Source organism: Microtus pennsylvanicus, chromosome 7, assembly GCF_037038515.1.
Source record: "Microtus pennsylvanicus isolate mMicPen1 chromosome 7, mMicPen1.hap1, whole genome shotgun sequence".
In the NCBI taxonomy this organism is placed as follows: domain Eukaryota; kingdom Metazoa; phylum Chordata; class Mammalia; order Rodentia; family Cricetidae; genus Microtus; species Microtus pennsylvanicus.
In genome coordinates this window covers 105,466,533-105,492,678 of record NC_134585.1, presented here as the reverse complement: position 1 = coordinate 105,492,678, position 26,146 = coordinate 105,466,533, and the positions used below count along the sequence as shown (strand labels likewise).

General features: G+C 40.6%; 1 protein-coding gene across 2 annotated transcripts in view; it reads left to right on the top strand.

Annotated features, from left to right (window-relative positions):
- Vav3 (vav guanine nucleotide exchange factor 3) overlaps positions 1-26,146 on the top strand; it is a 313,297-nt gene that overhangs the window by 199,450 nt on the left and 87,701 nt on the right. For both annotated transcript variants that reach the window (XM_075981573.1, XM_075981572.1), the window contains exons 18-19: positions 9,695-9,720; positions 14,343-14,388. In XM_075981573.1, the coding sequence (XP_075837688.1) occupies positions 9,695-9,720; positions 14,343-14,388 (72 nt within the window). The remainder of the gene's footprint in view (positions 1-9,694; positions 9,721-14,342; positions 14,389-26,146) is intronic.

The following is a 26,146-nucleotide window of genomic DNA, read 5'->3' as shown; positions in this document are numbered from 1 at the left end:
TTTGGATAATGTGAAGAAGAGTGGAACAGAAAATATCTTATTTCAGGCAGGGCTGAGTTCAGAAAAGGAACAGTTGTAGAAAAGGTGAGACCTACTAGAGGGCTGCGATCACGGCACAGCCCTGTCCTTCTGCTCCTTCGTAGACATCTTCAGAGGGCCCCGTGTGCCCTCCTCTGTGCCTGGCCGGGACAGCCCTGCTAGCAAAGATCCTGACCTTGACTGAGTACCCCCATTGTGCTGAGTACTGCCATACCCTACAGAAAGCCTTCAGTTTTTAGAATAGCCTTTCCCGTGGCCAGTAAGCTCAGAGGGCTCCTGCTGCTCGCTGAAGGAGGTGAAGTGAAACCGCTAAGGTTACCATTTTCATCAGCCTGAAGGTCAGGACAGTTTACAAAGAGGTGGAATAAACAGAAGTATTGTATACATTATGACTGTTATTCTCTCACCATCAACCTGATACAACAAAACCTTGTTTTATTGTTCCTCCCTTCCATGTCTTACTCTTCGGTGAACATACTATTTGCTTATGATAGGGTGCTTGCAAATGACCTGTAGTTTTAGATTTCAATGTCCTAAGTCACTGGATGAGGGCCAGGTGTTCATAATGACCGCACCTGCCCTCCCCATATAAGCCCTTAGAGCTAGTACTTTGATGCTTTCTGACCTAGGGCCCCTCATTTTAAAACGAGGAAAACAGGCTCATAAACAGTTGAAAGTGAGGCAGCTGAAAATTAGGAATGCTAACGTCTGGTAGGCTCCAGATAATAAGATACAGAGATACCATCCAGTAAAAGGTAGCAGCAGTCTTTAAACTCTGTTTCGTAATTTACCATAAAGCAGGGGAAAGGTTTTTTGTTTCGTTCCTTTCTTAACTCTGACTCTATTACATGAGCGCACGCCCTCGGGCTTCTGAGTTTCTGACACTGCTCTGAACCCTCCCACTGACCCACTGTCTCCCCATTCTCCGTATCCACGACTTTCCCCTCTTCTCTTTGTGTCCTTTCCTGCTTCAGAATTTGAAGAGGTGAGTGGGTGACGTTGAGTTCTCCCAGTTAATGAGGAGTATGAAATGAAAGGTCTGCATAGCAGGCTTCCCTTTTCCTTCAGACCGGGCTTTGTCATTCAGAGGCCTCATCTTCAGGATGAAGGAGCTCTGTGTGATCCCTATGTCAGCACTTTTCTCCCCTGTCCCTTAGCAGGTGCCCTCTAAAAACCGGAAGACCTTGCACTCTGTCTTCAAACTTACCCATCCTTGGACTAGTCTAGGCAGCCGCTGTGGCTAGCGTGTCAATCTGAGCTGCTAGGTCTGCCCTGAGTGTGGTAGAATAGATACTGCCCTGCGTTATTATGGGAGCTGCTCTCATGCTCTCTTCCCTGGTCAGCTGAAAATCCCCGCACGCCATGTTTCGCGTTGAGATTTCACTAGTTGGAAATGGCGTGCTCGGCAATGCATTGACCCTGACTTCTGTAGTATCGGGAGCTACACAGGCTCAGGGAAGGAAGGAGGAAGCACAGGGTACATTTGGGGATACAGACATGGTTTACTGGAGTGGGAATTTTGTATGGAGTGGAATGTGCTGCTTGGTGAGCTTGACTTTGAGGAAGATTACCCTAACAGGTAAATTTAAAACAAGTTAGCGGTGTTGATTTAAGGCCAAGTTAAATGTTTGTGTAATCATTTTTCCACATAACATCAATCGTGGATTGAGACTCATTCTCACTTTATAGAGGTTTCTAGTTGCAAAGCTTAGCTACGTCTAACTACATTCTCAAGAGCCAGGGAGATTCTGGCTGGTTAGTGTGTGTCAGAGTACATTTGTAGATCAGGGCGCCGTGATAAATATGGATGGTGACATTGTAATAAACCTTGGACAGTTGTGCAAGGAGAACGTGATGTTTTTGCTTGAGCGGGTCATATGCACAGAAGGAAGTGTGGAGGTGAGGAAGCACTGGTTCACACCACGATAGAGTAGACCAGGGTCCAAAGGAAGGCTCCAGAAGCCCTGCTTTGCTGTCATGACCACATCCTTGCACACTCTGGCTATCTCACCACAGGCCTTGCCTCGCTCATTCTTTCTTATGGGAAACTGTTAGCCATTCTCCTTAATAACTCTCTCTCACACCCCCTTATCCCATAGGCAGCCTTTAGAGATCGGACTTACTTCTCTCACTTAAGTTGTAACCCACATCTAACGAAGATTGGTCTTGGCTCCATCTTCAGCTTACGTATCATCTGCCAGTTGCCGTTAAGTAACCTCCAGGACCTAGGGAAAAGCTACTTTTTTTTTCCCCGATGCATGCTTTCTTAACTCTTTGTCCACATGCTCACCCAAACCCAGGTGTAAGTTGGTGCGTCGCCATCTTTGCTCGTCTGTTCTTCGTTCTTCTCCTATCTTGCTGAGAACCTGCTGCTGCAGTGTTGATTTAGATGGTAACCTCACTGATTCTGTTCTGCCTTCTGTGTTTCATCTTATTCCTCAGACAGACTTTCTGAACTCATCTTTCAGAATCCACTGTTATTATATCACTCACTCACGTCTGCTCTTGCCATTTCCTACAGAATACTGTCCAAACTCCCCTCAACAGCACACCTAGTTCTGCATCGTTTTTCTGCCCCTCTTTTGGCCATCCCTTAACTTCCCCAACAAACCTTTGATCTCTGTCTAGTCATAGTTCCTCAGCTACTTTTCTCATATATCTGCTTTGTTTCTCTTTTAATCTTTCCTTCCTCGTTCTGTTCAGTTTGAAAACTCAGCGCAGCTATTACTCCACTTGGAAGACGTTCTGGTACTCTGCATGCCTGGCTTTTCTTAGTCTACCAGTTATCTCTGTTTTCCCGGCATCTTATAATTAACTTTATCAAGGCATTTATCATATTTATGATGATTGCCATCTGGCTGATCTCTCTAATTAGGCTCAACCATATGCAGCTGATGCTTTGACCTCAGGGAAGACTTGGTGTGTGGATATGTGGATGGATAAGCCACTCGAGAGATAGACAGATGCATGAGTCAGGTTCCTGGGTCCTCTTAGGCTTAGAAACAGTATGGAAGTTTATGCAGGTTTGGGTTCCATGCTTGTGGAGGTAAGAGCTTGGTAGGCAAAGGAAATAAGTAAATAAGGATAGCTAATAATAAGAAATCCTCATTCTGTGATTCATTGGCTTGTACTTTAAGAATGAAATAAACTAAGTAGACCTTTTACATTCCTTTCTGGGTAGTTATGCAAGGAAAGAATTATGCCCTAAGCATTGATTACCAGGCAGTACACCTGGTGTAGGTTAGCGAGAGGCAAGAAAATGAACCAATTCACACAACACCTGGTGTTTTCTAAAAAAGCTCCTTGCATGTAAACCTACTTCCTGATCCAGTCAATTCCATTGTTAGAATTTTTATTTGGCTCTTATTGCTACCTCTAGATGGAATATTCCTTATTTCCTCCTTAGCAATCCAAAATCAGCCCCTTCTTTTTCTCAGTTCTCCTGTCCAGCTTCCTTGCCAATCATTAACATCTTCTTGATCGCCAGATGGTCATGTGAATTTGACTTTAATTAACCGAGGGGGTAGGGCTCATTTTGTTTTTCAAGGTTAGGCTGTACTGTAATAGGTGGTATCGCTACTCCCCACCCCCTGTCTCTAGTAGTTTTAAAGTTTAATTCAGTGAACATACACTGTTGCCTGGCATTTCATACATCCTCCAGAGGAGGTCGCCCACCAAGCATGTGGCTGTCCAGTTCCATGTGTGTCTACCAGCATGTCCTGTAAACAAACATTTTTTTAAAAAAATCACTGCCAATGGTGAAAAACACATACATGGCCTCAGCTCAATTACATGGGGAGCTGTATTGTAGTGGAAGACTGGGACTCCGCTCCTGGGATCATTGCTGTCTCTGCCACTCTTTTTCTTGTAGCTTATATGTGCCTTTGGTGTAGAAGGGAAAGGTGGGGAATGTGTTTCTTATCTTTTGAATCCATCTCTTTGTACCAAGTCCAAGGGTAGAACACTGAAAATCAAGTTATCACTTTCCCCACAATAGAACAATTTCAATATAAACGCACTTCCAACAATGCAGTATGTGGCTAAACATTAACCACCAGGCTTGAAAAGATCCTTTGATTGTGGAAGTTAGCCTTGTTTTTAAGATGTTGTCTTCTCTTGGTTTAGAAACCTTTTATATTTCACGCTCTATTATCCTTCAAGTCTACTGAGTCTTTATTCACCCTAGAAATAATAATTGCTTGGCAAAAAGATGCAGTGCATTTTTGAATGAAGCAATCTATTCATATTAATACATGAGCATGACAGATTATTACTTTAAGTATATCTGAAGTATAAGAAAACCATGCATATATATATATATATATATATATATATATATATATATATATATGACAAAGTGTGCAACTTGGAAACACAGTTGAAGGTTGGGTAGTTAAGTTAGTTTGCATCTTAATGCCTGGGGATTTGCATGGACATAAATAAAGGCCAGGAAAGGAATTCTGTTCTACCCCTTTCGTTGAACTCCACTTGACTCCTTCATGTTCACCATAGAAGCTTTGATGATTACCACTCACACAGGCTCTGAAGTCTGTGCCAAAACTTTCCAGTGATAGTAATGAATAGGTATAAGCACCATTATATGAGACTCTCAGCAAGTTACTGCAGAGCTGATGCAATTCTAGGGTGGTGTTTCCTTCTCCCAGTCCGCCATGGAGGAAGGGCTAATCCCAGAGTGCCGACTTCAGGGTCATTTATGATCTTGCTTGTTGTAACGTGTGACTAAGCCCTTTAGTCCCCTTCCTGCCCTCACAGCAGTCAATATAGCATATAGCTTCCCCCCCATCTTCCAAATAAAACAAAGAGAGTAGCCTTGGGTGCAAATATCGCTGGCGCAAACAACTTTGGCTTAATGCATCTTTTCTTTCAGTAGGAATGCAAGCCTCAGCTGCCCTAATATTTAACCGAAGCAGATCCCCATTTGCTTATCTGTCTAATTGCTCCTTTATCTAGGCCAGCTGCTACTCCTGTGCCTGCTGTAGCCAGCTCTAATAGGAATGATTTTGCCTTGGTATCTGAAAACTTAAACCTGGGAGATTGTTACCTAGAGCCTGCACCACAAATTGGCATCTGAAACAGGCTCTTTTATAAATAGCATTGCATATTTTAAGAGGAGGTATAACTCAAAGAGTAAAATGTTAGTTCAGCCTTCTACCACCAGACATTTTAACACGTTAATTTAACATAAACTGAGCCTTGATCTCTGATTTCATTACCAAGAGGTGACTTTGCTTTTGTGTAAAGGCACTTAATCCTTTTGTATAAATGAGTCATCTTTCTTGGTTCATCAAGACAATTTTATATGCAAGGGTAGTTATTTTACCTTTCACTTGACAGTTGGGTCAACTTAGTGATATCTTCGTAATTGTTAAAAGTAAGAATTGGAAACTGTTGTGTGATTAGATTCAAGTTGGAATCAAACCCCCCCCCCCATGTATTATTTATGGCTTGTGACTTTCTGTTCTTTCCCAGAACCCCATTGAAGGTCAGAGCACTGAGCATAGCATTCACATACTATCTTCCTAACATTGGCCAATCCTGGCAATAGTCTGTAAGCCATGAAGGCTAGGTACCTTCCATTCAAACATCAGTAGTTGCTTTCATGTGGCCCCTCTTTTGACAACCAGTTTTATTGCACGTTGGTTTGTTTAAGTGTTAAATAGAACTTCAGATAAAAGAAAAAGCAATTTGTATAGTAAGATGTGAATTGAGAGCCACTTCCATCGGAAAAACAAACATAACAGTACTGAATTTGGTATTTAAATAAGCACATTATAGAATGGGAACCTAAAACTTCAGTGAAAATCATTTATCATACCCAAATATGCCCACTGAGCTCTGCTGGTGTTGAAGATGGAATTCGGCAAAGGCTCCAAGCACCTTAGTTACACCACTTAGAATTACATTAAGCCAGTTGAGACACGATGCAAGAATGCAAGGCTTAAACCCCTTGAGGGCCTGTAAGTCACCGTCTAGAAAGGTTCCTGAAAGGGTAAGAGCATTTTATAGTTTGATCAATAGGAGCCTAAGAAGTAGGCTGCAGGGTAAGGACAAGTTGAGGATTAAAAACTTTTAGAAACTTGAAGAATTGAATAACTATCCTAAAGAAAGTTCCCATGAGAAAAAAGAGATGGAAAGAAAAAGAGATTTTTCTCTTCATCTCTCAACCATTCTTCTGGGTCAGAATTCAGCCCAATACTAGATGATAACCAGCTCTTATTATCCAAGATGTAGTAGCTGTTCCGCCCATACACAGAATTTCCTAGCAGAAAATACTATATATACATATATAACATATATAAACATAATGAGTTTCATAAGTATATGAAATACAAAACAGAAGATTACTATATGACATGATCACATAAGAACTCAGATTTTTTTCTTTTTAATTGTTTTTATTGGGCTATATATTTTTCTCCTCTCTCCTCCCTTTCTCCCCATCCCCTTCTACCTTCTCCCATGATCCCCATGTTCTCAATTTACTCAGGAGATCTCATCTTTTTTTACTTCCCATGTAGATTAGATCCATGTATATCTCTCTTAGGGTCCTCTTTGTTGTTTAGGTTCTCTGGGATTGTGTTTTTCTTTGCTTTATGTCTAAAAACCACTTGTGAGTGAGTACGTAGTATATTTATCTCTCTGGGTCTGGGTTACCTCACTCAATATGAGGGTCTCTAGATCCATCCATTTTTATTTTGCTTCTTTTGTCAAAAATCAGGTATTCGTAGGGGTGTGGGTTGATATCTGAGTCTTTGAATTGATTGCATTGTTCCTCCTGCCTGTTTTTATGTCAATACCAGGCTGTTTTCAGTACTTTAGCTCTGTAGTAGAGTTTGAAGTCAGGGATTGTTTTGGCTATCCTACGTTTTTTGTTTTTCCATATGAAGTTGACCATTGTTCTCTCAAGGTCTGTGAGGAATTTTGCTGGGACTTTGCTGGTCATCACATTGAATCTGTAGACTGCTTTTGGTAGCATTTTATTTTTATTATATTAATTCTCCCTACCCAAGACCATTAGAAATCTTCCCATTTTCTGGTATCTTCTTCAGTTTCTTTCTCCAAAAACCTAAAGTTCTTGTCATATAGGTCTTCCACTTGTTTGGTTAGAGTTACTCCAAGAAAGTTTATGCTATTTGTGGCTATTGTGAAGGGTGATATTTCTCTGATCTCTTTCTCAGCCCATTTATTATCTGTGTCAAGGAGGACTACTGATTTTTTTCAAGTTAATCTTGTATCCTGCTACATTACTGAAGGTGTTTATGAGTTGTAGAAGTTCCTTTGTAGAATTTTTGGGATCACTTATGTAAACTAACATATCATTAGCAAATGGTGAGAATTTGACTTCTTTTCTGATTTGTATCCCCTTGATCTCCTTTAGTTGTCTTATTGCTTTAGCTAGAACCTCAAGTGCTATATTGAATAGATATGGAGAGAGTGGACAACCTTGTCTTGTTCTTTATTTCAGTGGGATCACTGTGAGTTTCTCTCCAGTTAGTTTGATGCTGGCTGTCAGCTTGCTATATATTGCCTTTATCATGTTTAAGTATGTTCCTTGTATCCCTGCTCTCTCCAAGACCTTTTCAGAGAAGCATTACCCTTCACAGTAGCCACAAATAACTAGAGTGAATAGGCTTTTTTTTTCCACACAAGTGAAATGGGACTCGAAGGACACAAGCTTCGGGGCTGCGGAGATGGTCCCGTGGGGAAAAGCTTGGTGGGCAGGTATGAACATCTGAGCGTAGAATAGCTATGAACCCACATAAAAGCCAAGTGTGGGGGTGCACCACAGAACCCCAGCACAGAGAGGTGGAGGCAAGTGGACCTGGGAGTTTGCTAGCTAGTCAGCCTGCCGATCTGCAAGGGCAGTTTCTAGGTTCAGTGAGAGACCTGGATCAGAGAATAAAGTGGGGGAAACAATGACATCAGGTCTCAAACTCTGTTTCTTACCACATACAGGTAAGTTTATCCACATGGATACACCACCACCACCATGGCCAACACACACACACACACACACACACACACACACACACACACACACACACACACGGTATGGGGCTTTGGGGGTCAAACTAAACCAAGCGAAACCAAACACCAGAAAACCCGAGTTCAATTAAAATATATTCTGAGTCTGGCTAAAAGAACATTCACATCCTCCCTTCCTAGCTGCCTCTCTTAGGTCTTAGATAGTCTTTCTCCTGAAGTCTTAGATAGTCTTTCTCCTAAAGAATGTTTCTGGAGGGGAGGAAGCGAAGTGAGCTAGCCTTTCTGTCCTGGAATACTTCTTTGTAAAGGCTGATTTTAGACCAAGCAAAGATACCTTCAATGGAGCCAGTCAGTTATCTGTGAAGCTGGGGTGATGGGCTTTGAAACTGACAAAGGCAGCCGGACTTAGCTTTTTTCCAGAAGGAAGGGGACTTTCTGCTCTTGGGGCTTCCATTGCCATTAATGTGGAGTTGTCCTTTAACATAGAAAAAAAAAAAACGGGGGAGGGGGGGAGAGAGAGGTGAAAGCCCACAAAGGGACCTCCTCCTATTCCTTGCCCCAGGCTGTGTTCTTGTGTAAGCAGCCCGCTCCAGCAGGCAGGTGTCCTGATAGGAGCTTTCCCTGTGAACTCTGGCCCCGTGGCTTCTCCCAGCCTTTTAAGGAAAAATCCTACAGAGCCCCCATCTCGACTGCCTTTGCTCTCCTTCTGTCTTCTTTGGTTGCATCTTTTATTCTTTTTTTCCCTCAGTTCCTTTCTTAGAGCTTATTTCAGATGGGAAAAGTGCAGGCCTGGGCTTCCAGTGGTGAGAGGTTTTGACTCTGTCTGGAGATGTTATAACGCGATCAGATGCTGCTGGATGCGGGGGGGGGGGGGGGTGTGGAGTAGAAAGACCCCTATCAGTTTTCCATATGCAGAATGTCAGTACGCACTCTTACTCTGACGTCCTTTAGGCCCTCACCCAGGTTACTCACCTGAATGTCTCCAGACTCGGCGAGTGTGAATCAGTTTTAGAAACCAAACTATAGTTAAAAAAAAAAAAAGATGGTGTGCCTGTTTATAAATATGTGAAGTAAAAATGAAAGAGTGTTGGAGCTAAATCCTGACTGAGGTGTTTTTTTAAAAAACAGGTTTCTGTCTGTAAACCAAAGTGTAATGTATCTAAAATAAGTGAGTATTATTAGCCGTTAATGGGAATTTTCTCTTGTGGAATGCTTGCTGGGCAAAGTTTGCAGTTGCAGGAGCTAGTCTACACAATACCGTTTAACAGTGTGTTTAGATCTTCAAATCAGATGTGTCGAGAAAGAAAGGCTTGCCACTCAGGACCGTGCTTATAAATGTAGTGCAGTCCTTGTTTTAAAGGAGTTTTACGAGGCTAGATTGACACTGCTCAATAAACAATCCACAGAGTTAAGCATAACCCGCGAGTCATTAAGGAGGATGAGTCACGGTCCTGACAGGCCAATAAGGTAAGAGAACCCAGGTTGCAAAACAATTACCAGCCCAGCCCGCGGGACCCTGGAAATATATTCCAGGTATCAGTTAAGAAAACAAAGCGGTAGTGTTCGGCCACTCTGCAGAGGACAAGCTGAGGCTGCTAACCAAACCAAACGACCTCACTGACCATGCCCATTTTTACATTTGTTTCAGAACAAGGGCCATTCAAACCACCAGAGGTAAGACTGCCGTTTAAACTTTTTCTGTAAGCATTGTGTTTCCAGGGGTCTGCTAACTTAAACAGGCTTGGGCTCTTACGGTGTTAAATGTGCCTTTTCTGACTGAGTGGAACAGAAATGGAGGGAGCTGCCAGGTGCTTGTCAAAACATGAACGGGATCAGGAATTTTCACAGCTGTTGTCTAGAAGCCTTCGGTTGAGGGGAAAGGTGGATATTTTACGGTAATAGTGAATGAAGTCGGGGCTAATCAGAACATGGCAGGGCCCAGCGCCCTCCGTGAACTGTTGTTTTACTGCCCTGCAGTAACCTATGAGAATTCTGCCATAGTTCCTAGTGTATGGGTTCAGGTTCCTGGTAGCTTCCTCTTCAGCACAAACCTGGTCACTGTTGTGCCCCACTCATCAAATCAAGCTCTGATAACACTTCCCTTTGGTTTAGCACAGCCCAACTCCCAATGGCGGCTCTCGAGGATAGCTCTCATTATAAAGTCACTTCAGAAGTGGAAGAGAACGCAACATATGACAGGTTCTGCGCCACCATTATTTTGGCTGTCCATCAAAAGTAACAGAAATTTACCTGACTCTGCAAAAGTACCTAGCAAAAATTTAAGTTAAAAATTAGCAGAGGAAATTAAATATAAAATGGGTGTGAGATGAGTAAAAACCAAGGTTACCTGAGACTTTCAGAATGAAAGGATCACAGTCTCTTTATTAAACTGATTAGCACATTGACATCCTGGGTCTCCAGTATCAGCACGAGAAACTATAGTAAAATAGAAATCACCTCTGGACAATAAGGCAGCTGCATTATTCGTATGCTTTTACCAGATAGTTTTTATACAGTTGGTGAAAATATGGCAAGTGCGGGGAAATGTCCTCAGAGGTCCCTTCTCGTGTCTTTGTGTACTTGTGTGACTTCTGCAGGCAGGGTGACAAGGGTGTGGTTGGAGGAACCTCGTGATAGATGCAGCTGCTCACTGTGCTAGATAGGTGGGTGTTAGGACCTAGAGTTTAGACCAAGGAACATCTATAATACGGCACCAATGTTTTCTGAAAATAATGGAACATCATGACTTATTGCAGGCTAGCGCCAGTTACCCTGAAATTTCTGTTACTCTTTCCGAGACAGGGAAAGAATTTTTTTTTTTTTTAATCAGGGGTGCCAGGATCCTTCTTGTACCGCATGGTCTTTCTCAGCATGCTGGTCTTAGATTATTGAGAAACATAGCGTGTGGCATCTCAAGCTTCAATTCAAGGTTACTTCACATTTATCCTATTAGACATGTGTATTCTTTTTTTCCCTAAGAAAATGATTTCATTTGGTTTCAAGGAAGTAACGTGAAGTGGGTGTATTTGCAGAAGGAGAATGTGCTAATAAGACGTGGTTAATCATTCTCACATGATATTAAATAATTCTCTCAGACACATTTATACCCTTAAAATTACATGTGAGCCTATTAATAAAAAGGAATTAATCCCCGTGTTGAAAATTAAAAAAAAAAACATAGCCTCGGTGTTGTAGTGATTTTCTTAACTTTTGAATGTAATAGTGCAATTTTCATTTAATGTGCAACTTCACTAATAACCTCCCCTTTGTCTGGAGAGAAGAAGATACTATGCTCTGAGGCTAGCCAATTCACTTGGAAACTGCTCCCTTTTAGGAAAAGTGTAACAAAGAATATTAAGAATGTGGTTTTTTATTTTGTTTCTTTTCCTGTAAACCCCCTGCCTCTCCTATACTGGCTTAGCATTCTCTTCTGCTTACCCTTTAGTGCCATGGGTTTTTGTTTTAAAAGTTGACTTCATTGTCAAGGCAGGCCAGTCTTTCCACAGCCACAGGACCAGAGGCTTGCACAGCTGTCCAGATGTGGTCACCTCACTAGCAGCCTAGGTCTTCACGGGTCCTTCTGACTACACACAGCAAGCTTATTTTTATATGTCTGTGCTTTTTTACACTTTGCATCGATCCCCCACTGTGGATGAACCAAAGCTAACTTCCATACAGGAAAAGAAAATGTTCCCTAGTGTTGTTGGTAAAAATCCACAGAAGGAATCATTTCCCTCCACATAGGCAAGAAGATCAGGAGAGTTTTAGACAATAAAAGCATTTTAAAAAATAAAAAGACAAGACAGTGAAGCAAGAAATAATTACCAAGTGCCTATAAAATGAGGTTTGCCTCTCCAACCCCTCTGGGTAGATCAAAGGAGATTCCGACTCCAGGGACATGACTCTCACGTCTCCTGGACCTCTGACTTAAGAGCTTCCAGGCAAGGCAACCATAAATGCCCTTTCTTTTCCATCTTCTACCTGCAGACCCGGTCTGTCCAGCCCTGTCTGGCTGAGAAAATAGGTGTGAGAGAGAATTGCGTTAGAGTCAGAGACATGGAACTCTGTATTTCAGAAAGATTTCTAAAGATCTTTGGATTTTTGTGGTAGAAGATGCTTCGAAGGTGCTGTCTGAGTTAATCACAGATTTTCCAGATGCGCTTTGTTTTAACAGCTGGGGTTTCCTTCTGCATGCAGAATTTCTCTAATAGATAGTTTACTTTACTGCCTGCTTTTCTTACAGAAAAGTTTCTGTTTTGAGGGTGACTAACTTAAATGACTTTCCTGGAGGAAGAACATCAAACAGTCGGTAGGGCAAGTGGGGTACCGTCATGTATGCGTGCGGTCGCAGCTCCTGGGGAGGATGAGGCAAGAGGGTCTCGTGCATGCTTGGTTCAAGATCAGCTTCAGCAGTTTAGTGAGATCTTGGTTCAAAACCACAGCATGGCGTAGAAACTGTAGTTTCCCAGAGCATATCCTTTGTGTGAATTGAAACTTCCATGACTCCACAAAGTTAATAACATTAGTAATTGGAATCACTTGATGATTTGAAACACTTAAAACGAATGAACCCTCACCACCACCCTAACCAAGTAAGCGTTAGTATAGTTTTTCCTGAAAGATGGGAAAACACAAGCAGAAATGTTTTGACTTTGAAGTTAATCTCCTTTTCTGTATTATTATTAACCACATTGTATCACCTACTTTAATCTTAAACTGAAGGCAAAATAGGCAAAGACGATTCCTGTTGTCAGTTCAGAAGGCGATGGTGTTGGGAGGAGGCAAACTCTGGCACAATAGACGTCATTGGATAACTTTTTGTTGAATATATCTTAAGTTGTGTTCCTTGGTGCCCTTTCAATAGAAAGCTCAAAAAATTTAAATAAAAATTTAGGTAAAGAAGAGTTTGCCTTTGACATCAATTTCCCCATATTTTCAGAAGTGGATCTATAACCCATGTGCCTTCCCTTTTATGACATGGCCACCAAGTAGCCCAGGGCAACAGTTTCTCTCATAGTGATCCCTTATAATGGTTTCCCTAGAATAGATACCCTGCTTGCTCAACAAAGACACCACGCAGAGTTTAATGGTCCTATTAGTCTTTTACAAATACATTTGGAAAGTAGTTGGGGTGAAAACAAAGATTACATGTTTAAAATTTGTTTTATTTGCTTTATCTAAGAACGCTAGAATCTTCAGGATGTGGCTTTGAGCCCCTGGAGAAGGTGAAAAGACCCCATTTCAACATTTCAGTGATTTGACTTACGAATAAAATCAATGTGAGAAGCTCCCCTGAGAAAATCCACAACTTATGTGTGCTGCTCAAAGTGGGGGATCCTCCGACTAAAACCATGGCCCTGTGCACACAATGACAAATTCCAATACATATAAAAAGAAAATTTCTCATGAAAATCTCCATACGGTGGTCCTGCGTGCAGTGGTTTTCCATACAGTGGTCCTCCACGCAGTGGTCTTCCATAGAGTGGTCCTGCGTGCAGTGGTCCTGCGTGCAGTGGTCCTGTGTGCAGCGGTCCTGCGTGCAGTGGTCCTGCGTGCAGCGGTCCTGCATGCAGATTCACATTTGTTTGTAATAAAAAGTAAAAAAAATAATCAATCCTTCATTAGTGAAATTACTGTACTAATTATAGCAAAGAATTCGTTGCTAGTAAAATCAAATAGTAACCACGCATTTTTAGATTTAAAATCCCTTATCTTGCTTTCATAGTGTGCAGTTTTCCTTAGGAATGCCTTTTCTATAGTAATTGATTTTGTACTTCATGAGCTGCATGTATTTTTTTAAAGTATCAAGATACATCTCATCTGTAATTGAGACACATTTATTAATTAAGCATTTTATGCAGCCAGGGTTTTGGATCTTTGGTTTGGAACTATGTGGCTTCTTCAGCCACTGGTCTGTCACTGCCCAGAAATAATTGAGTTAGAATTTGTACAGATCAGCTTAAGACTGTGTTATCACATTTCTTCATTGGGATCTGTGGTGTTAGTCTTCCTAATTTCTGTAATCCTATGATTTTAAGAAATATTGGTCAGGATACATAAATTAGGCAAACAAAGGTGTTTCCGTTTGTGACAATGACTTACAACGTCATGATATTCTCATTGAAAACTTATCAGGGGAATTATATTAAATTATAAATACAAACATTAAAATCACATTTTGTTCACGTTTAGCCATGTTTTAAATTGAATCTAAGGTGACATTGATTGCAAGAGCATCAGAGCTATAATGATCGTGTGCTATATTACCAACATGTCTTTGTGTCGTTTCCACACAGAAACGGACCAATGGACTCCGGCGAGCTCCCAGACAGGTGGACCCAGGTGTGTTTCTCGTCATATATCCTATAATAACTCCAGTTAAGTGATTATGAACTTATATGGGAATTTCTCGGGGAGTCGGCTGCACGGAGGGCCTTTGTTCCCACAGCTTGGTCTATGCCTTGTGACCAGGAGGTGAAGCCCTTAAGTGCAAATCATTCCCGGGTGACTAACCCCCAGCCCTTTCCACAGTCAGCAGGTGAGCTGGTTCTTTGCTTGCTGAACAGCCTCAGGGTGCCTGCATAATGCTAACATACCCAGCACCCTCCCCATTCTCCTAAATCAGGTAAGAAAACCAAGCAGCTCAGTGCCACTTAGTGTGTTCTGAGAGGGCAAGGGGGAGCACACCACTGCCACTTACTTCCCCACTTGGGGAAGTTTTCTTATTCTCTACCTGTATGGTTTTAAAATCAGGAATATGGTTGTCAGGACGGTGAACAAGTGTCCTCTGGAGACCGCTGACTCAGCTGCAGAAAACAGTATTTTTTCCTATCATTGTAGTTTGACCCTATCATTATCTTAGTATAATTATTTTTTTATCCATTAAGAAATGCCTTCCACAGTTTAATCTCTGACCCTTTTTGTTCTGTGCACGATCCCATCCTTGGAGGTGTAAAAGGTATCCACAGATAAAGCATCCAACTATATGAATTTGACTCCAGCCCCGTCAAGTGGACTGTGAAATGCAGAGTTACCTTGCTGGGAAATAATCTGGATTTCTGTTTGGCTTTGTGTTCCCAGCAGCAGCACTGTTCATCTAGCTGGAAAGCTACTCTTCCAAAGCCTAACATCTTTTAACTGAAGCCACACCCAGGCTGGCCCCGCCGGTTTATGAGATGGCAGAGATTATGGAAGCCCTGTTGCCTCTGGCTAGAAATTGCCTCATTTACATCTGGAGATGGGTTTAACTCTTTTAACTACAGAGCAAAGTTGATGTCATTTAAAAACACAGGGTTCTGCTTTCCTTTTTAATAGTTCTGACTTTCTGGAGCCAAGATCCTTCCCAGGGGTCTGTGGGGTGCCATTTAGAAGAGCCTTCATTAGTTGTATTTATTTAGTAGGACTGTACGGGTGTATAAGCGATGTGGTTTGTTTGTTTGTCTGTATGAGTTGTATTTCTAGTTCAGGAAATAATCTGGCCTTTAAAAGTGTTATTTTGAAATTTCTTTTTCACCTCTGTGCATTTTTATTTAGTCTGTTTCCTCCAAAAGAAATGCATTTATTTATAGTGTCGGAAGATGCACATTTAACTCTTCGCAATTTGCTTCACAACCAGTTTTCTGCAATCTCTTAAAGGAAAATATAGTGAGTTTTCAGATTCTAAATGCAGCCAAGTAGATCGGTAACAAAATAAATTCATACCGCTCTATCCTACAGCGCTTTATGAAGAATAAATTTACAAATATGCAAGAAGTACGTCTGTAAATTTTAGAATATTCTCCTGTAGCTATGATATGCGCATGTGAGTATATTTCTCATCCTTCACATTTCCGTGAAGAAGCGGATAGGTGATGATCTTGTGTTTGGAGTTGCAGTGAGGTTTTACACTTCCTCCCTTAGCCACTCCTGGATTTAGGTCTGAGGTCCTTGTCTGTCTTGATTGCCTTTGTATCTCTGCCTCATTCTGCTGACCTGCAGGGATCATTTGCTCAGAATGAGCCCGGGTTTGACAACTGCCTTGTCATCAACGGTTGTAACTGTCATTCGACAGATTTTTACAATTCTTGGGAGATGTTTCTCCAAGACATTTAAAGAGATATCTATGCAACTGAGGCAGAATGAACACAGAGCTTCCTAGGAGGATTGGTTGCCATTTGTTTTTTATTTTGCTGTGAGGATTTCTTTGACCACCCTATCCCCATTTCTAACTAATCCAATTAACTTCTCCAAGTTCTAATATGCTGATTGCTTTCAAGAATCCCATAAAAAAGTGTATTGTAGAAAAACAAACTATTTGTGGGTACCAAATGTCCCTACTTCACCAGGATCAGATTTCAGAGCCATGTGCAAAACTAAATCACACATAGGCCTTTTGTATTGGAAAGGTCTTTAATACATAGTTATGAGGACAGAAGACCTAATTAATGTTCGTTACACAAACTGATGGATGACTGTGTATTGTTGACTCTCTTGATTTTTATTTTTATCTATTTTTTAAACATTTTGGACACAATTTATCATTTCCCTCTCATCCCATTCCTCCCTCCAACCTCTCCCAAGTCTTCCCACTTCAACTCCTTCCATAACCCCCCAAATGATAGCCTCTTCTTCCCAATTATTATTGTTACACTACTTTTACAATTATTATTGTTAAACCAGAGTTGGTTTTTGTTCTTCGTGTGCATATGGTTTCAGGGCTGATCACTTTCTGTTGGACAACCAATTTGGGGGCTCATCCCTGGGACAGGCTAACTCCCCCTCTCTCAGCAGTCATACATTACCTATAGTTCCTTATCAAGGAGGTGATCCCATAAGTTCTCCCCACTTCCTACTTAGTATTTCTATTGATATCCCCACTGTTCAGATCTTGATTATGCAGCTATTTCTATGAGAGACTGATTTCCAATAAACATCCCACTGTATTGGCTTATGATCTTTGTGCCCCATCTTTTAAGCTGGTTGCTGAGCTGTAAAGGCAAGAGCTGTGACATAGATATATCCATTGGGACAGGGTTCCTGTGATCCATTGATGTGTGCATTGTGTCCAGTTGTGGTTTTATGTGATGGTCTGCTGCAAAAAGGAGCTTCTTAGACAAAAGCTGTTAGCTACACTTAACTGTGGGTGTAAGGATAAGATTTAGAATGCAGTTAAGAATTATTCTGGTCTAGCAAAGGAGCTCTAGTAGATTATAGTCTAAGATCCATGCCCTCGCTAGCCTCAGGAAGTTAGCTAAGTTTCTAGTTCTAGGCATGGTGTTCCTCCTGTTAGTGGGCTGTATTCCAACTAGACAGCAGTTGGCTACCACTACCTTCTGAGTGCCACGCATTTCATCTTCATGGAGAGCTTGCCTTGCTGGTTCCTGTTGTGGTTTCATAGGTTGTTGTGGTTTCATGGACATGACAGCTGGGTGGGACTGTTAATTGCTTCTCTCCTTTGGCGTCTTCCCAGTATTTTCTGGTAGCATGGAAGCTCGGCCACAGGAAGGAGGCTTTCAAGTTACATCCAGCTTAAACAGTCTGAGTCCTATGTTCTTAGTGTGCCCTGTTTTCAGCAATAGGAGTTTACCTTCAAGTTCTGAGAGGCAACCAAGCCATTGTTTTGGGAGTCATGTGGAGTACCCTGATTAACCATTAATTCTAAAGGAGATTTTTCATGCCTGGTACTGGGTTTTTGCTAATCTGTGGTTCTTGTGGGGGAAGATTGTTAATCCTAGTGTCATAGCTTCCTTTAAGATGTGTGCATGTGTGTGCATATGTGTGTGTGTCTATGTGTACACTTATTTGTGCTGTATACGATTTTAGGTATGTATGAAGTATACAAATCATTAAGGCTTTATCAAGCAACCTTGGTGGCATTTGTCCCTTTTCCCTCCTTCTCCTTCTGTACTGAACTCCCTCTCACTTTCCTGTTTGGAACCCCCCTTCCCACTTCCCCTTTCTCAAAATCGTGTCACCTGTATCCTGTCTCTTACTGTTTGAATTTTACCTGTGGCCATAGTACATACCATTGTCATGGTCTAGACCAGGCTGGCCTTGAACTCACAGAGATCCACCTGCCTCTACCTCCCAAGTGCTGGGATTAAAGGCATGTACCATCACAGCCTGGCTACACAGTACTTTTGGATGGATGTGCTTCATAAACTGTACATACTCATTGGTAGCAATAAGTATGCTGATTAATTTGTTCTACAGCAAGATATTGGACACTTTGCCAAGTGGAGAATCAATAGTTGCAAGTTAAATCTTTGAAAACAGGTGAAATTGTATATTGAATTTGTATTGAGAATGAATACTGGGACATCCAGAGCTACATAATGAGACCCCATTTTGAAAAAACAAAGCAAGCAAAAGCTGCTTAGTTGTCATAATTTTTATATTTCCCTTTATTTCATGTTTGTTAAACAACTTTTATAGTCTTTTGATTATCTTTACTAAAAGATACAACAAAGAGGGATGGTTGAGAGGATTTGTTTTGGATATAATTGTTAGAAGTTTTGATTTTAATAAAGGGAGTGAAAACTCTAGTTGAAAAATGGGTTGTGGGTTTTTTTTTCTTTTGTGGATTTCTAGCACAACCCCCAAACCATGAGAGCTATAGGCTTGTACTGCGGCTTGTCCGGACACTCAGAACATTCCACTAGTAACTATACCTAATGTTCAGATACCATGTTCCTGATGGTTTTACTGTGTTTCCTTGTTCTGTACCGGGCTAAGAATTTTTTAAATCATTTTTTAATTCTAATTGCTTTTATAAATATAATATTATGTCAGATGCAAATCCTGGTAGCTCATTTGAATCACTTATATATAGCAAGGTGTTCTCATCAGTTTGTACCTCTCTTCCTGAGACAGATGTTGGTATCAGGGACAACAACACTTGTAACAGACAGATCAATTATTTCAGGAACACGGAGGTGCTGGGTCTTTTTCAAGAACATGAGATCATAAGTCTCAAGTTAATCCAAGCACTGCTGTAATATTTTTCACCTCAAGTGGCACTCAAGGTCAAAGTTGCCAATTAAATTTTAATACTTAGATTTAAAAATTTCCTTCTATCTAAGTATTGCAGAATCAAGATTGATTTCTGTTTGCATGCAGTGTATCTGGGTTTTTTCATCGAGTTCATATTTTTAGACTTTTGTAAAATCATATTACACTCGTGGAACTCATAACCTCCTGTATGTGAGTCCACCACCATCAACTTTAAAAAATTCAGATTTCATTCTTTGTTGTGCTGTCTAAAGATTAGATGGAGAGGATGGGAAATGCTTCCTCTCTTCTGAGCTTAATCTGCTTATGTGTACTGTTATAACCTTACCTAATAAATGATTAGATAATGGCTAAGTGGATAAATCCTTTCCGAGAGCAAAGGCTTGTGTGTTCATTGTTGCCTTCTCGATTATAGACGTGATACCCATGTCTTGGAAAAGCTGCAGTTTAGACCCTTAGGAGTTGTCTTAACCATTTCTTAGCAGATGCATCTTCAGCAATGGTCAGGTTCTCTCCTCCAGATGAGTGGGACTGATATTCATGCTTCCCTTGTCCTTATGTGAAGACGGGATCCAAGTAATCTGTCATCATCAACCTCATGCCTTATGTGGCATTAAACATAGGCAAGTTGTGAATTATAAAAACAACATTGTCCTTCTCCATAATATTTATATTCTAAGTAGGAAAGGAATAGATAAAAACACCAGGTTTCAGTTGCTTAAATGCCTATGTATATACATTAGCTGTAAGGAAATTTAGCATTTAACTATTCTACATACAGATCCTTTGGACGATGGTATAACATAGTATCTTAGCAAATAGTCTTTCAAACATAGGAAAATATTTTTAATTACATAGTCCATGCAAATAAGCTAAATGAATTAGAAAAGATAAGAAACTGTGGGCTCAGATTACTGTTAAAATTGATTTATGTGTAGTTGCTTTGCATTTATGTAAATAAACATTTTGTTATGTTGGCTTATGGTATTAAATTGGAATTTAATATGGTTCTTTGTGGAGCTTTAATTTCAAAGGATTGCATTCCAAATCTAAATAGAATTGCTGACTTCCTTTACATTTGAATTTTACACAGAGCAACTTATCCAATAGAGAAATCTTATATTTTAGTTTCGGAGTAGAAAACAGTGATGAGAAAAAAAAAAGGAAAAGAAAAAACCCCAACAGCTCATTATTTTTAAAATCACGGCTCTAAAAGCTTATTTTAAAAATGACCCCTTTCTTTTAAGTGACGGAAACATGTACCTTCTTGGCGGTTTTTGTCCGCGAGGCTTTGTCTGCAATCAACAAGAGACAAATTCCATAGATTGTCATATTTCCATATTAATCAGTCATTCCTGCTTCTGTCTTTCCTGTCAGCCCTAAAATCATTTTCTGTCAAATCTGTAAATCCTATCCTAAATGTTGGGAGCCTAATTGTGAAGGTGCAGATCTATATTTTACATTGAGAGCAAATAAACTTGAACAGACAAAAGGGGGCAAGGAGAACCCGGTGATTAAGATTCATTGCCGAGGAATGAGAAATCCAAGCTGTGAAGGAAGCTGGAGAGTGTGCTCTGGTTTCTAAAACAGCTGATTTTTCTGCCAAGCTTCTATTAAACTCTGAACAATAAGACTAGTTTTGCACTGAGGCAGTTGATCCCCTTGCAGTTATTTTTCGGGACTACCTTTCTAATTCTCCTTGCCAGGATAACAGATTTCTGAAATGAACATCACAGCACCTGGCTCACGTCTCTTTCAGTTTGAGGATTTATTTCTCCTTTTTAAAGCTCATTCTGAGTTCACAAAGGACCATGACTGCTTTCTGGCAGGTCTGTACAAGCCTTGCCAAGCCGGTCTTTCATGCAGCACGGGTAGCTTTAGAATAGGAACAAAGGGGAAGTGAATATTCATAGGTATACATGGGGGGGGTCCTTTTAGATGGCAAAGAGTAGCAGTAATGTGATTATAGAGATAACAAAATATTTGTGCTATAATATACAGAATCTACTTAAGGGTCACTTACAAACTTGTAGCATAACCTTCCTGATAATATTATCTTTAGAAGATAAAGTATATGGGTATTAAATGTTTAGAGAAGCATCCCAAAAAGGAAGTCATAATCATAGTGAGCTACTTTGAACATTTATCATTGCTAAAATGTTCTCTACCTTGAAGATGAGCTATGACCCATCTCTGTATCTGTAGCCATGATAGTTAACTTCTGCTCCATATAAGAAGACAAACTATGTGCCATGCAATACTAGATAAAAATAGAAATTTCAGAAATTTGTTATAGGCCAACCACTTCTGAGAGCTAGATAATCTCATTTCAGAGCTGTGGTCCCAACTGTTAGATGAAAGAAACCAATTGGATCAAAACTTATTACTCTTCAATAACAGTATTTGGTGTAATATCTAACTGATCCTAGGAGAGAAGCCATTGACAAATTAGTTTATGGTTATATTATTATCACAGTTCTATTTACAAATAGGCTTATCCCATTAACTGGATCATGGGAGTACAGTTTGTAAAATTTCGGTCAAAATAGCATATTAGTAGTTATTTTTCAATATCATCAAATTGATTTTTTTAAAATTTGAACGAAAAGAAAAGTTTACATTAGGTTCTCAACATTTGTTTTTATAGATCATTTTTTCCTTTGGGGGCCCAACACATTTTTTTATCTGTGTGGCTAAAATTAATATTATATGGCAATTCCTTGCTTTTATCAGCATGTATTTTATTTTTTTTATTTATATTTGCTGGAAGAAAGAGAACTAAAACATGACATACTTGATAGCAGTACTGTTCATCCTATGAAGAGCTGCCCAAGTCTATGGTATAGATTTATGAATGGAACAGTTGACAGTCCATAGCTACTTGTAGGTTCTTCTGAAGTAAATAAGGAGGTGCATAACCTGAAATGGGAGGCAGAGAAGACCAATAAACTCTGATCCCAAATGGTCGCTTTATTTGGCAACAAAGCCAAGAGAGAAGCAGTTTTCTTGTCTTATGGTTTCATGGTTGTTTTTCTATCTGTGTCCTTGCTCGTGAAACGTTAAGTTGGAATTCTCCTATGAACACAGATACTGGACTTTTAGAAGGCAATAGTTCTTTGTTCCACTCTTGCCTACTTAGTGTTAGTACAGTTTGGCCCATTTGATTAGAAAACAGCAAACAGGATCCAAAAATATCATATTCCATGGGAACGAATGGGAAGAAGGTGCCTAAGTGCTGGAAGGGTCAGGAAGGAAAACCATGGGCATGGATGTATTACATTTAGGCCATAGCATGCAGCTGCGACAGAAAGCAAATAATAAGGGAAAGTAAGGACAGGGCATAACTTAGTCTCTATGAATTAGTGTGTGTGTGTGTGTGTGTGTGTGTGTGTGTGTGTCTGTCTGTCTGTCTCTGTCTCTGTCTCTCTCTCTCTGTCTGTGTGTGTCTGTGTGTGTGAGAGAGAGAGAGTCTACAGTAGATTGCCACATGACTTTTCCCAAAGACCTTTCGTGTTATTTAACTTACATTCTCCTTTACCTTGATCTACCCTCCCTCATCTGAACTTAACCCTTTCCATTCCATTATTCCTTCCATTTGAACTTATGTCAGAATTTTCAGAGCCTGTGGTTTATACTGAGGGCTCTGCATTGGCAAAGGTCAGCAAGGATTCATAATCTTGGGAGAGTTTACTCATATTTATCACCTCTAAAATAGAGATAAGTAGCAACTGGCTTTTTTGTGTGTGTGTGTCTCAGTGAAGGTCAAATTGATTGCTAGATGAAGCACTTTCCCGTGGTGTCAGTACCTAATGCTTTGGAAGTGATGACTGTCACTAATGCATCTATACACCTGCCCTGGCTCCATACAGCTGTGTAACAGGTTGTCCTAAATAACAGCTTATAGTTTCTATGACTCTGTCACCTGAGCATGGTTTAACTCGGGTTTCTCTGCTTCAGGTTTGCTCCCAAAGCCTCATTTAGCATGTAGGGTAATGTCATCTGGAGACTCTGCTGGGGAGGGGTCCATTTTCAGACTCAGGTATCCGGAAGCAACACTCCCTTTAGACGATGGAACTGAAGGCCCCGATACCTACCACACATAGCCAGGTGCTGCTCCCAATTCTTTGCTGTGAGAATTTTCTTATATGGATGTTTACTTCACCAGAGCATGTCAGCCAAGAAGGCAGTAGGGTATCCTAGCACTTAAAGCCTTACAGGACCCAATCATGGGAGGGAAGCCAGATCCTGGATTCTTGAGTTTAAGTGGCTTATCTAGAATCATGCCATATATGGTGGGTGCTAAACTTCCTCATCCTGTTTGAGCCTAAAGTACCTCTAAAAGACCTGTGAACCCTACTGCCTTTGACCAAGAGAAGCGTATTTTCCAAAGACTTAACCGCACAGGACAGGGAAAATTAGTAGTGGGATTGGCTCTGTTTTGCAGAGTTCATTAGTGGCTGCTGCTACGAAGCAGATTCATGGCTGATGTTTTTTATTTTATGCATTGTTAATTTTGAAAATGTTAATCTCACATTGCTACAGTATTTCAATTAATTTGGACGATTAAAACTTAGCACCAGAAGAATCCTTCGTGAAAGATAAGGCAGCTAATTAGAGGCGCCGAAACAAACAACTGGTAGACCCTGGCTCGGAAACAAACTGGGTGCCTGACTCTGGCACAGCTCGCGCTGCTTGTTCCAACAGTTTGGAGGTAGGAAGGATGATTTCTGGCAGGCTACGTATTTTTTTAAAAAAGATGTTAAGGCATTAACTGTTTAATATATAATTGAAAATATGATACGGTTCTGAAAACAGCTTCATGTTCATTTGGTTGTGATATCTTGTGAGTAAACCATAGCAGGGACAGAAACGCAACAGGTGTTCATTGTTCAGGTATGAGTTAAAGGTCTGAGGTAAACTTTGAAAAATAATTGGCTTTCTTTAAAAAGCTAAACTTTTACATCCAGAAGTTTATTATGAAAGTTTCAGAAAACATGAGGGAAATTTTCTAAGAAGCTCCCTGAAGAAATACGTGGAAACCACTCACTTACGTGACCGTCCCCCCTTGCAGCTTTTACTCATGCTTCTTTTCTTTGTGTAGAATAACATGTTTGCAAACTGTTGTAGCTAGTGTTTTTATTGCTGCAAAGAGACACCATGACCACGGCAACTCTTATAAAGAAAACACTAAGTTTGGATGGGTCACTTGCAGTTTCAGAGATTCAGTCCATTATCTTGACCAGGAGCATAGCGGCGTGCAGGCAGATGTAGCGCTTGAGCAGCTGAGAGTCCTACAGTTTGCAGGTACCAGGAAGCCTACTGACTGTCACACTGAGGGAAGCTTGAGAAAAAAGAGACCTCAGAGCCTGCCCGCCTGCCCCCAGAGTGGCACCCATCCTCCAACAAGGCCATACCACCTAATCGTGCCACTCCCTCTGGGGGCCGCTTTCTTTCAATCCACCACACAAAATGTCTGTAGCTTTTGGGGCTTGGTATTCTGATTTTAATCACCGTTTCCTGAACATATTTGTTGAACCATTTGCCAAGTAGGCAGGCTTGAGGGCAAGTTTATGATGGTATTCTGTGTGGGTAAATCTATTGTAAGTTCAAAATATAATGAAGTACAAAATGCACTTAATGGATCAGCATCATAGTTTTCTAACCCACTGTACTATCTCATCTTTGTGTGTGTGTGGGGGGGGCAGAGACAGAGAGAGAGAAAGAGAGGGAAGGAGGGAAAGGGAGGGAGGAAGGGAGGGAGGGAGGAGAGAGAGAGAGAGAGAGAGAGAGAGAGAGAGAGAGAGAGAGAGAGGGAGGGAGGGAGGGAATGGGAGAAGGAGGGAGGGAGTGAGGGAGGAGAGAGAGACAGAGAGAGAGAAAGAGAGGGAGGGAGGGAATGGGAGAAGGAGGGAGGGAGGGAAGGAGGGAGGGAGGAAGGAAGGGAGGAAGGAAAGAGACAGAAAGAGAGAGGGAGGGAGGGAAAGGGAGAAGGAGGGAGGGAGGGAGGAGAGAGACAGAGAGAGAGAGACAGAGAGAGAGAGAGAAAGACAGAGAGGGAGAGAGAGAGAGAGAGAGAGAGAGAGAGAGATCTGCCTGTCTGTTATGCTGGGGACCAAGCTCGGGCCTTACACATAGCAGGCAGGTACCCTTCTTCCAGTGTCAATTGTTTATCCTCATGAATCCTCTGATTAGAACCGACTGGAACTGTGTCTGGCTGTTGCCTCCCTGCGAATGAAGAGAATGTTGTACTGTTTTTGACTAGAATGGGAAGACATAAAAGTTTCAAGTGTGATTTCTATTGAATGCATTACTTTAGTACTACCAAAAATTCCAATGTCCAGGCCACCTTAGGTTGAGGACCACCTGCAGTTACCAAGTACCAGTAAGTTCAAATATAAACTTTATTTTAGGTAAGATATTGCTTTTAAATTTTTACTGGATACTTACAGTATTCTTAATTTTGAATTACCTGCTTGTTCTTTACCTAATTTTATTTCCAAAATTTACTGTTTTCCAAAGATCTGTAAGAAAGATATATAAACACTTTTTTCTTTTTTTTATTGGATTTTTTTTAAAGTACCAATCCAAGTTCCATTCTTTAAAAAGTGTTTGGATAATTTTTCTAGCATATTTGTTTCTATATAGGTTTTAAATTTGCAGGTCATTAAAGATTTTAAGATTTTGTTTCCATTTTATGCTTTTAGGTTTAAAGATTTTAATACATTCCTAAGTGTATCTAATATGGACATCGCAATTTTAAGTCTTTGTAATAGTATTTATCTGTTTATTTTCAGTTAAGTAATAACTTTCTTGCTTTAACTTTTTAACATTTTAGGTAAAAACTGTTATTCTCTGATCAGCTCTAAAGTACAAATCAAAATGTTTTCAATGATTTTGAACTGTTTATACATTTAAGCGGTCTTTTTCATATGTTGTTTAAAATCTACATTTTTGTACTGTGTAGTTTTGCATTTATTATACTCATGGCTTGCTTAGACCATGTTATTGTGTACAAAATATGTTGCAATATATGCTCTGTGGAGCTAGAAAGATAATAACTTTTTATATGAATATCAGTGGTCTACATTGAGACAATCAGATTTTCTTGTTT